Raw genomic sequence first — 13,238 nt, 5'->3', positions numbered from 1 at the left:
CTACTTGTTTTTATAATAAATATTGTTATATAATAAGTATCTGAGACAATCAGTTTGTAAAGAGGAAAGGCTTATTTTGACTCCCTTTCAGAGGTTTCAGTCCATGGCTGATTGGTCCTCTTGCTTTGGGCCTGAGGCAGTATAGTACATCATGGTGGGAGCACATGGTGGGGGAAGCTCATTCACCTGAGAGCAGGTGGGCAGCAAAAGAGAGGGGTAGGGGCTAGGTTCCCACTATCCACTTTGAGGGCATATTCCCACTGACTAAAGATCTCCCCCTAGGCCCTACCTCTTAAATGTTGGACATAAGTAACCTCACAGAGCATCATCCTCTGACAAGGTCACTCTTAACTACGATGGATGAGACAAATAAGACTGCTTCATAAATATGTCTAAGAACAAGTGAAAACGAGTTCACTGTGCAAAATACTGAGCATCTCTTTCTTGACTAAAATGAGTGCCCACTGCTCTTGAAACCATTACAGCTTTGTCTTCAGCTTAGTCTCCTTTCTATCTGGGTGAGATTTATTGAGATGCCCAGTCTTCCAATTGCCCTCTGATAGCATCTCAACTAGTGAGTTCTACTTCCTAACTTCCTCCGGATCCCCCAAGCAAAGCCTGAATCCTGTGATAAGTTCTCTCTGTCACCCTCTTCCAAGATGTCACATGGCTTCCCTGGTGTCCCAGTACAGGTGTGCTCCTTCTGGCTTTTAGCTGTAGGACATCAACAGCTGGTTTTTAGTTGTAGGACATCACAAGAAGACAAATGCCACATAATCCCACTCATATGTGGAATCTAAAAGGTCGACCTCAAAAGTTGCCACTAGAATGTTGGTTACCAGAGGCTGGGGAGAGGAGGAGGGAAGGAGAGATGGGGAGAAACTGGTCAAGAGGTACTAAGTTGTAGTTAGGAATTAGAAGTCCCAGATATGCTTTTAAACAGTATGGGTATGCCCATCGAACCCTAACCCCTGGCAACCATCATTCCACTTTATGTCTCCATGAATTTGGTTGCTCTTGGTACCTTAAATAAGTGTGATCATGCTTTTGTCCTTTCATGCCTGACTTATTTCATCTCATTTGTTTAATGTCATCCAGGTCCATCCACATTGTAGCAAGTGTCAGAACTTCCTTCTTCTTTAAGTCTGAATAATATTCCATTGTGTATATAACAGCATCTCGTATTTGTATTCATCTGTCAATGAACTCTTAGGTTACTTTCAAATCTTGGCTATTATGAATAGTGAACATGTGCGTATAAAAACTCTAAGATTCTGCTTTCAATTCTTTTGGGAATATACCTGGAAATGGAATTGCAGAATCATGTGGTGATTCTGTTTTTAATTTTTTGAGCATCTCTGGACTGTTCTCCATAGCAGCTACTCCATTTACAATCTCACAGACAGTGTACTAGGGTCCAGTTTCTCCACATCCTCACCAGCCCTTCTTATTTTCCTTTTTTGATAGTAGCCATCCTGATGGGTGAGGTGGTATCTCATTGTGATTCTGATTTGCATTCCATGATGACTAGTGATGTTGAGTTTTATTTTCATATTTGATTTTGATTACTCACAGTGACCATTCTCTACTTCTTTCCAGAAAGGAGTTGAAGAGGCTGGAGCAGTCTGATTCTCTGAAAGGTTCTCTAAGTGCAGAACAACAGCTGTCACTCATCAGTGGTTGCTCCAACATTACAGAGGCAGTAGAGGGCGCCATGCACATTCAGGTGAGTAAAGGACTCTGGCACCCAGGTCTGTAGAGCCCCAGGAGATCATCCAATCTCTCTGGAAGAACAGAGCAAAATAAAAGGCAGTGGGAGGCATGAATATTTTGTAACTTCAAGATCAGAATTTTGTTTTATGTAACAGCAAACAGGATCATCAAAACTTCCCCATACAGATTCTCATCAAAGTAGCATGACAATGTTAACCTTACAGATACTACAATTTTGAGCTCAATTAGATATTCTGAACTGCTAACACTATTTTATCAGCTTCTTAAATGACAGATCATATTCTTGTTTTCATGTACAATGAAGTCAAACCTTAAAGAAATCCCCTCACAGAAAATCTTTCATTTGCATTTAGCCTTTCCAACAACTTCACTTAAAAAAAATAATACTCCTCACAGGCAGTAACTGTTTCCTAAGCTGAAAGCCTGGAGAGAGAAAACAGTGCCTTCAGGTAGAGCAGGGGCAGCCTCAGGGGTGAGGTGATCTTTCCAGGAATCTATCCCTCCTGTAGCTCAAGTGCCCACAGACTGTCCCTGCCCCTGTTTAAGAACCTGAGGTCTAACATTATCTTTTGAAAGATCATACTTACTGCTATAGGGTTTAGGTAAATTTGCCTAAAACTCAAAGGGTCATTATTCCTAATATCCCTTTTCTATATTTTGTGTTCTGAGATTTGCACATGTCATGTTGTTCCCATGATGATATTCTAGCTGAGAATTTGGGAACAAACCAGAAAGGCTGCTTGTGTTTTATAGTCAGCTGCTGCTCTGAGATTCAGATCAAATACAGAAGGTGGAGGTTCTAGGTCTTTGTGGCTCTTAAGTTTCTCCCATTCCTTTAACAAATATGTATCAAAACAGAACATAAAGAGAGGACCATTTTCCATTTCCTTTTCTCCTTCTTGTGTACAACAGACTGCCTTTATCCTCTGTTTACTTTCTGGAGTTTCAGTTACCTGTGGTCAATAGTAGTTCAAAAATATTTGGAGAGAGAGAGGAGATAGACATATCCCACATGCACGTAACTTTGATTACAGTATGTTATAATTGTTCTTTTTTTTATTAGTTGTTGGTATTAATCTCTTACTGTGCCTAGTGTATAATTTAAACTTTATCATAGATATGTATATATAGGAATAAAATAGGATATACTGGGTTTGGTGCTGTGGTTTCAGGCATCAGGGTGGCTTGGAACATGTCAGGTGTGGATGGGAGGTTAGTATGTTTGTCTCTATTTCTTGATACGGTGAGGGTTGTGTGAAAATTGGGTCTACCAGGGAATCAGAGGGCTCCTGTGGTGAGCTTTCAGATGTCCTGTTTCCACACTCACTGAAGTCGTGGGTGTGTAGGAGGACTTGCTTCTGGAGACATGGAAGCTTTCTTCACCTGGGTTTAGTTTTTAAGGAAAGCATATGCTTCTTACATTGGGCCTACCGAGGAGGATCTCGTTGCTCTTGACAGTGGCAAGGATGGGTGCCTCCCGTCTTGACACGTGTGGTTCGTACATGGGCTGGGAGGGCTTGCTGCCAGTGGTGACATTTGCACTTAGCATAGGAGTGGCTTTGGCAAGTTTTTTTTTTTTTTTTTTTTTTTTAACTTCTAGACTCTACTTCCTCATCAGTAAAATGAGGATGATACTTACGCTTCTGGAACATGGTGAGAATTTCCATCTGGGCTCATACTTAAGGTGACTGCCTTGAAGGCAAGGTTCCATTTTCCCAATGAGATGTTTAAAAACTCCTTTTATGGTTGATTTGATGTAGTTGTCCCTTAGTATTCCCAAAGGTTCCAAGACCCTTGTTGATACCAAAATCTGTGAATGCTGAAATCTATTATTTAACATAGTATAGTATTTGCATAGTAGCTATGCACATCCTTTTGTATACTTTAAATTATCTCTAGATGACTTATAATGCCTAATATAATCTAAATGCTATATGCAGAGTTGTTATACTGTATTGTTTAGGGAATAAAGACAAAGAAGAAAGCCTGTACATGTTCAGTCAGTTGCAGTTGTAACTGGGACTTAGAGAGGCTGCCTTTGCTAAATCAGTGACTCTTCATCTGGGTCTGTTAAGGCCGAAAGGGTAAGTGAAAGCAGAATAGAGCTCGGCAGTCTCTGCCTTCATTTTGTATCTGTCTCCTATATTACCCTTAAACTTTGGTTCAGGTCCCTCTTCATCTCTGCATGTAGGCATGTTAATCATTTAAGTAGTATTCATCTAAAAACTGGTAATATGAGAGTATCAGCTCTTAATTTACCTAACCTATCTCATCCCCCTTCAAGACCGAGGCAAGATTTGTAGTCTTCTGTGCAAGATTTGCACTCCTGTTTCAGATCCCTGGAATGACACTAGAAGTCTCCAGTCATTGTCCTACAGCTTCCAGGAGATCACCCCATGATGAGACTGCCTCCCATTCCCTAAGCAGGAACAGCCATCTCATGGCAATTGAATTGCCCCCTTCCAGGATCACAGGGCTGATAGATAAATGTCCTGAGCAACATGTTGAAATTATCCCCCTCAAGCAATAAGGACTTCCCTGAAGTTTCTTTGCAGAACCAGAACTGAAATAAAGATCAGCTGACCCACAGTTTGACCAGGACTGCTTCACTGTGCATATCTCTCACGCCCTACCCCAGTTCTTTCTCTGTTTACACTAAAGCTTCTGTTAGCATCCTGAAGACAGGTCTGAGTTGATGGATCTTGCTTTGCCTTTTTAGTATGGGCATATTGATTAAAGTTCTTATCCTGCTGTTCACCATTATCCTTTTTGTTTCTTTTCTGGGGCAAGTGACTGGACCCCCAGAGTCAGGCGTCTGTGATCTAGGACTCTGATAACACAACTTTTTATTCTGAATATTTTAATCTATGGTTGGTTGACTCCATGGATGTGGGAGAATGACTGCAATAATAATATAAATGATAGAAATGACATTTTATAAATACATATTTAATGGTCATAGAATGTGATCTGAAATATGAATATATAATAAATTCCTGTAATGTTTCTTGTTTCTCATATCACAAATTTTTTTAGTTCAGACTCTGGTTTGGCATCTTTAACTCCTGTGCATTCATCTTCATTAGAGTTGTTTCTTAAGTTTCTCTAACTAGTTTCCCAGAGCACATCATCTTTCTTCCTTAGAGAGTTTCAATAGGAAGAGTTTTTGAAATCCATCTGTAGTATTGGCATTGGAAATTTACCTCTGGCTTCAGTGACTAATTCTTAAACATTTAGGTATTTTTTCCCCCTGTAGTAAGATACTTATGGTTCTACAACATAACTTGCTGTGTTTTTTTTTTAATGTTTAATAAAGCTTATTCACAAATTTTCCAGCACTAGCAGTGAAGTTATGCCCAGGAATAATGAGCATATTTATGTTCAGTTTTTTTTTTTTTGTTTTTTTTTTTTTAATGGGTCTTGCTGTGTTTCCCAGGCAGATCTCAAACTCCTGGGCTCAAGCAATCCTCCTGCCTCTGTCTCTCCATGCTGGTACTAAAGTTACACTCTGCCATGCCTGGCTTATGTTAAACTTTTTTGTTTTCCCTTTCCATTTTTGAAATATGGTCTATCAGATGATTTCTATGAACATCTGAAACTAGAATGATTGAAGTAGTTCAGGCTAATGTGTCTTTCTTAAATAGTGTATTGTTTTTCAAAACATGAAGAATTCTCCATAATATGAGGACATTATAATGACTTGGCTATAAGCTGAGTCCTTATTTGAAGGGATAATTTTAGCTAGGTACAGTGACTCATGCCTGTGATCCCAATGACTTGAGAGGCTGAGGTAGGAGGGTCAAAAGTTTGAGACCAGCCTGGGGCAACTTAGTGAGACCCTGCCTCAAAATAAAAAAATTTTTAGAAGTAGTGGAAATGTAGTTCAGTGGTAAAACTTCCTGGGGTTCAGTCCCTAATACCAAAAGCAAACAAGCAAACAACCACAAAAGGGACAATTTTAGAGAAGGATATATCTACTTCATTAAAAAAAGTGCTTAGCACAGTACTTGGCATATAGAAAATACCCAATAAATGGCAATTGTTTTAGAAATTGGCCCTTTGTACAGAATTTTGATAAACAAATGATATGGAGCAATATATGATGTTTTATGCATAGTAGGTGCTAAAAACTGTTGTTTAGCTAAGTTCTGTCTCTATTTTATATGTCAGATGAATGTGTTTACATGTTGAGCAGCCTCTATTATGCAGAACACTGAGCCAAGCAGTAGGAGAGGAAAACAGAGAAAGATGATGCAAAATCTACTAAGTTTAATTCCTGTAAGAGATTGCATTCTTCAGAAATTCTTCCCTCTTGATGGGTGTGGTGGTGCATTCCTGTCCTACTGTAATCCCAGCTACTCAGGAGATTGAGGAAGGAGAATCACAAATTCAAGGACATCTGGAAAAGGCAACTTTATAAGTTGGGACCAAAATGTTTCAAAGTCAATAGTCAAAAATGAAAGTTTGGAACTTTATATTGAACACAAGAAAAAGTTTGTTTACTTTGAGTACTGGGAATTGAACCTCAGGGCACTTTACCACTAAGCTCCAGCCCCAGCCCCAGCCCTAGCCCTTTTCTTTAATTTTTATTTTGAGACAGGGTCTCACTAAGTTGCTGAGGCTGATCTTGAACTTTCAATCTTCCTGCCTCAGCCTCCTGAGTTGCTGGGATTACAGGCAGGCACCACCACACCTGGCTAACCTGGGCAATTTCACAGGACCCTGACTGAAATGAAATAAAAAAAATAAAATAGAAAAGAAATTGTTTCCCTAGTGTCATAGAGAGGAATGGAGGAGAGGGATAGTTCTGACCTACAAAGATTGGGAAGGTTTAAGAAGATGGGATTTGAGCTTGCCTTGGCCTTTTGACAGGTGAATTTCAGAGAGTTATGTCTCAGAAAGACATGAACAGATGCCTGTGTATATGTTCCAGGCATCTTCAGTAGGGCTGTGAGGCTGAGATTCAGGACCAGTGGAGAGGAGGAAAAAGACTGGAAATAAAGATGAATGCCAATTCTGAAGGCTTTGAATGTTGACCTGAGGAGTTACTTAGATGAAATGAGTTAATATTTCTAAAGTTATTAGAGTAATGCATGACACATAGAAGCACTATTTAAATTGTTTCCTGAAAGAAAAATTTGGATTTCAATCTGTATCCTGATTAGAATCCTCCAAGAAGGTATCAGTAAGAGTGTGAAGCTAATCAGAAGGAAAGATGGACATGAAAAAAAAAATGGAGATTTCACTTTTACTAGATGCCTGATTCTTGGATATGTATGCACAATTTCTTTTTGAAAATTTATTTTTATATGTATTTTTAGTTGTCTATGATCCTTTATTTTATTCATTTATTTACATGCAATGCTAAGAATTAAACCCAGTGCCTCACACATGCTAGGCAAGCGCTATACCACTGAGCCACAACTCTAGCCCATGTATACACAATTTCTAAATGTGAATAATTTGATAATCCAAATTTTGTAACTAGTTCATACTTGTTTCTTGTCTTATGTTTATCAAGCAGACAAACAAATAAAACCCCCAAGTGCAACTATATGATTTACCATGTTTTAAAAAGTATATTAATAATTCAGGAATGTTAGAGATATTTCTTAAAGAATCAAACATCTCTGTATTATAAAGGAAGTTTAAAAAAATCCTGCTTAGGTCCATTATTCCATAAATTTTTAAAAAATATTCTTTTAGATGTTAATAGACCTTTATTTTATTCATTTATTTATATGTGGTGCTGAGAATCAAACCCAGTGCCTCACACTTGCTGGGCAAGCACCCTACCACTGAGCCAATAGCCCAGCCCTCCATAACATTTTAATATTTTGGTTATGTATTTCTATTTCTCCTGTTTATTCTTCTTTCTTTCTTTATTATATTTGAGATTATATTATGAATAGAATTTTTTATCATGACTTTGATTTAAAACTGATTCACTCAAGACTATATCAGATAGAAGAAGTATAATTTTTGAATTTAAAAAAAAATTGTGATTTTTTCATTGATGTCAAACCTGAAGAACCTTCCATGTAAGAATTCCATTAAAGCTGAAGTTCCAAAAACCCTTGGCTTTCTGCTCACCTGGCCCCATGGCACTTCATAATCTTAGTGTCAATAGACATTTCTTTTTTTAAGACACCGAGGATTGAATCCTGACACATGCTAGGCAAGTGCTCTGTCACTGAACTCCATTTCAGCCCCCTAGAGACTTCTTAGGACTATACCCTCTTATCAGTTCTCACAACCCCTTTTCTGATTTGTACAAGGAAAAATTCACCGTGTAGAAAAATTCCTCTAGGCTACTTGGAGACAATTTTCTTATAAAAAGAGTAGTGTTACTTTAGGAACTTGTTCAAAAGTAGAAGGCAGAGTGTAAGGATAAACACACACACACATACACACACACACACACACACACACACACACACGCACGCACGCATGCATGCACACAAATGCCAAGATAGCTTGCTGTAGTTCTTCAACTAAAAATAATCCCATTGTAGGATTTGCTGAGTCCTGGTGGGTTAAAGCTCCAGCAATGTGAGTGTAATTCTCCCCAGGAGATTTTCTTCTAACTAAACCCCAGAGGGCAGGAGCATGGGTCATAAGGTTTCCTAACACTCTGGTGAAATGTGGGAGCATTGCGAGAAAGAAACTTGAATTTCTAGAACGTTAGTGCAATTTTGAAATCAGATCTTGCCTGGCAAGAAAATCTACTGTGATGGAAAAATAACTATTCTCAAAAGCCTGTCTAAAAGCATTGACTCTTAAAGAGCATTAAGGCCCATTAGCTGTGAAATGGAGGCATTATCTAATCTCTGGAACTCAAGACTTGAGATCACAGCAACTGGTGGGAGCCATGGGAATGGCTTATCCAATTATGGAGTTTACATGGAGTTTCCTGCCACAAAATCAGGACAACAGCAGCAATCTAGAAATAAAAATCATATTGTCTATGCATATGACCAGAATTTGCATCTAAACTTCACCTTTACAATTTGGAAAATGCTAGTCATTCTGATTGGGGCTTTCAGACACTGTCAGGGATCATAAGAAACTGTGTTCGTAAATAGCACCATTTTTGAAATGTGTGTCCTTTAAAGAGTAGAAGCTTAGTTGACATTCATTTGGTCTTAGTCACTGAGGGTCATCTTTGGCAAGGATGAGGCAGGGGTGAGGGAGGGGGTGGTTCAGGTTATGGAATGGCTAGTGCTGAGAACATACAGGTGTGGGCATAGAGACTGGCATTTTACTTTTTCTGTTTGTGTGTGTGTGTGTGTGTGTGTATATGTGCATGTGTATTTTCTTTCTTTAATTTGTTGTACATGACAGTAGAATGCATTTATACATTTTGATAGATCATACATAAATGGAGTGTAATTTCTCATTTTTCTGACTAATACATATTGTAGGATCACATCGGTCATGCAGTCATACATGTAAAAGAGGTAATAATGTCTGTTTCACTCTACTATCCTTCCCACCCCTCTTCCCCTTCCCCTCCCTTCACTACCCTCTACCTAATATAAAGTAACTCTGTTCTTCCCTAGTCTCCCATTGTGAATTAGCATCCGCATAGTATAATTTATGTATAATAAAATGCATGTGTTTTGTGTTTAATGCCATGTGTGTTTGACAAATGCATATGTCCCTTGGCACTTGTATGTGCTGCATCTGTGGATCCAAGCAACCATGAGTCAAAAATATTTAGAAAAAAATTACATCTGTACTGAACAAGTACAGATTTTTCCCCCCTGTGGTTATTCCCTAAACAGTATAGAATAGCAACTATTTCCATTGCATTAGATGCATTATGAACAATCTAGAGATGATTTAAAGCATATGAAATGACGTAAGTTCTATGTAAATACTATTTTATATGAGAAACGAGAGCATCTGTGGATTTTGGTATTTGATATTTGTGTAGCTGTACCACAGCATCTGTCCATTTACCAGTTGAAGAACTGTTAGATTATGTCCCATTTATAGCAATTATTTTCAATTTCCAGTTGTTCATTATTAGTACATAGAAATAGAATTAAATTTAGTATATTGAACATAAATCCTGTCACCCTGCTAACTAACTGATTAGTTCTAGTAACTTTTTTATAGAGTTCAGGGATTTTCTTTATGGATACTTATGTGTTTATGAGTTTTATGTTTTCCTCTACGAGGACATGAATTTTATTTATATTTAACTTATTGTAACTGCTAGGCTATCGAGTATGATGTTGCATAGGAGTATAAGATCCAATATCCATGTCTTGATTCTCATTCTGAGGGAAAGTGTTCTTTTACTATTAATTATGATATTATGATATTAGAGTTATTAAATAATTTTTTTTTGAAAATTGTATTTATCAGGTTGAGGAAGTAACTCTTTAAATTCCTACTTTTTTTTTTTTTTTTTTTTTTTTTGCAGTGCTAGGGATTGAACCCAGGGCTTTGTGCTTACAAGGCAAGCACTCTACCAACTGAGCTATATCCCCAGCCCTAAATTCCTACTTTTTTGAGAGTTGGTGTCATGAATGGATGTGGAACTTAAGTGCCTTTTCTTTGACTGTGAATTTTCTTTGATTAAAGAAACAAATCTGTTATGGTAATCATTTTTTTTAATTTTAATTTTTATGGTATGGGTGAGAGGATTAAAGCCAGGGCCTCATGCATATGGTAAATTTTATTGGCTTATTTTAGAATATTGAACCACCTTACATACCTCACTTTGTCATGATATATTATCCTTTTTATGTTTTCTGGATTTGATTTGCTAATATCTGTTGAGGATTATTTTTTATATTTATATTTTATTACTTTATTTTTAATTTGTTCTAATTAGTTATACATGATAGTAGAATGTATTTTGACTCTTTGTACACAAATGGAACACAATTCCTCATTCCTCTGGTTGTACATGGTGCAGAGTCACAGTGGTAGTATAGTCATACACGTACATAGGGTAATGTCTGTCTCATTCCATTTCTCTCCCACCCCCACACCCTCCCTTCCCCTCCCCTCACTCCCCTCTGCCCAATCCAAAGTTCCTTCATTCTTCATTCCCCACCACCCCCGTTATAGATCAGCTTCTCCTAATCAGAGAAAACATTCTGCATTTGGTTTTTTGGGTTTGGCTTATTTCGCTTAGCATGATATTCTCCAGCTTCATCCATTTGCCAAGAAATGCCATAATTTCATTCTTCTTTAAGGCTGAGTAATAGTCCATTGTGCTTGTATACCACAGTTTCTTTATCCATTCATGAATTGAAGAGTACCTAGGTTAGTTCCATAGTTTATCTATTGTGAATTGAGCTGCCATAAACATTGGTGTGATTTTAAGTCCTTTGAGTATAGTTCAAAGAGTGGGATAGTTGGGTCAAATGGTGGTTCCATTCCAAGTTTTCTGAGGAATCTCCATACTGCTTTCCATAGTGGTTGTGCCAATTTGCAATCCTAGCAATGTATGAGTGTACCTTTTCCCCCACATCCACACCAACACATATTGTTGCTTGTATTCTTGATAATTGCCATTCTGATTGGAGTGAGATGAAATTTTAGTTTTGATTTGCATTTCTCTTATTGCTAGAGATGATGACTTTTTTTTTATGTTTTTTGATTGATTGTATTTTTTCTGTGATGTGTCTCTTCAGTTCCTTAGCCCATTTATTGGTTGGGTTATTTGTTTTTTGGTGTTAAGTTTTTTGAGTTTTTATATATCCTGGAGATTAGTGTTCTGTCTTAGGAGTGTGTAGTAAAGATTTTTTCCCATTCGGTAGTCTCTTTCTTCAAGTTATTGATTGTTTCCTTTGCTGAGAAGAAGTTTTTTAGTTTGAATCCATCCCATTTATTGATTCTTAATTTTACTTCTTGTGCTTTAGGAGTCTTGTTCAGGAAATCAGGTCCTAAGCTGACATGATGAAGATTTGGGCCTACTTTTTCTTCCATTAGGCATAGGATCTCTGTTCTACTGCCTAAGTTTTTGATGTATTTCTCATTGATTTTTGTGCAGGGTGAGAGATAGGGGTTTAATTTCATTTTACTATATATGGATTTCTAGTCTTCCTAATACCATTTGTTGAAGACACTATCTTTTTCTTCAATGTATGATTTTGGTGCCTTTGTCTAATATGAGATAACTGTATTTATGTGGGTTTGTCTTTGTGTCTTCAGTTCTGTACCATTTGTCTATATGTCTATTTTGGTGCCAATATCATGCCATTTTTGTTACAATGGCTCTATAGTGTAGTTTAAGTTCTGGTAATGTAATGTCTCCTGTTTCACTCTTCTTGCTAAGGATTTCTGTGGCTATTCTGAGTCTCTTATTTTTCTAAATGAATTTCATGATTGCTTTTTCTAGTTTTATGAAGAATGTCATTGGAATTTTAATAGGAATTGCATTAAATCTGTATAATGCCTTTGGTAGTATGGCCATTTTGACAATATTAATTCTGCCTATCCAAGAGCATGGGAAATCTTTCCATCTCCTAAGGTCTTCTTCAATTTCTTTCTTTAGTGTTCTGTAGTTTTCTTTGTAGAGGTCTTTCACCTCTTTTGTTAGATTGATTCCCAAGTATTTTATTTTATTATTTTTTTTTTGAGGCTATTGTGAATGGGGTAGTTTTCCTAATTTCTCTTGAAGTGGATTCATCACTGATGTATAGAAATGCATTTGATTTATGGGTATTGATTTTATAACCTACTATGCTGAATTCATTAATGGGTTCTTGAAGTTTTCTGGTGGAATTTTTTAGATCTTCTAAATACAGAATCATGTCATCAGCAAATAGTGATAGCTTGAATTCTTCTTTTCCTATTTGTATCCCTTTAATTTCTTTTGTCTGACTAAATTTCAATTGCTCTGGCTAAAGTTTCTAGGATGATGTTGAATAGAAGTGGTGAAAGAGGGCATCCTTGTCTTATTCCAGTTTTTTAGAGGGAATGCTTTCAATTTTTCACCATTTAGAATGATGTTGGCCTTGGGCTTACAACATTGAGGTGTATTCCTCCTATCCCTAATTTTTCAGTGTTTTGAAAGTGAAGGGGTGTTAAAATTTGTCAAATTTTTTTTGGCATCTGTTGAGATGATCATATGATTCTTGGCTTTAAGTTCATTGATGTGATGAATTACGTTTATTGATTTCTGTATTTTGAACCAACCTGGCATCCCCGGGATGAACCCCACTTGATCATGACGCATTATCTTTTATATATATTTTTGTATGTGATTTGCCAGAATTTTATTGAGAATTTTTACATCTATGTTCTCAGGGATATTGGTCTAAAGTTTTCTTTCCTTGATGTGTCCTTGTCTGGTTTTGGTATCAAGGTGATACTAGACTCATAGGATGAGTTTGGGAGGGTTCCCTCCTTCTCTATTTAATGGAATAATTTTAGGAATATTGGTGTTAATTCTTCTCTGAAGGTCTCATAGAACTCAGCTGAGAATTCGTCTGGTGCAGGGCTTTTCTTGGTTGATAGGATTTTGATGGCATCTTCTA

The 13,238-nt window shown here is 37.2% G+C and overlaps 1 protein-coding gene across 3 annotated transcripts in view; it reads left to right on the top strand.

Annotated features, from left to right (window-relative positions):
* Nucleotides 1-13,238, top strand: part of CRYL1 (crystallin lambda 1) — a 186,699-nt gene that overhangs the window by 68,579 nt on the left and 104,882 nt on the right. For all 3 annotated transcript variants that reach the window (XM_079138878.1, XM_079138876.1, XM_079138877.1), the window contains exon 3: nt 1,600-1,726. In XM_079138878.1, the coding sequence (XP_078995004.1) occupies nt 1,600-1,726 (127 nt within the window). The remainder of the gene's footprint in view (nt 1-1,599; nt 1,727-13,238) is intronic.

This window comes from Sciurus vulgaris, assembly GCF_902686455.1.
Source record: "Sciurus vulgaris genome assembly, chromosome: 4".
Lineage (NCBI taxonomy): Eukaryota > Metazoa > Chordata > Mammalia > Rodentia > Sciuridae > Sciurus > Sciurus vulgaris.
Note: the sequence above shows the minus strand (reverse complement) of the source record. Positions and strands in the feature narration are given on the sequence as shown.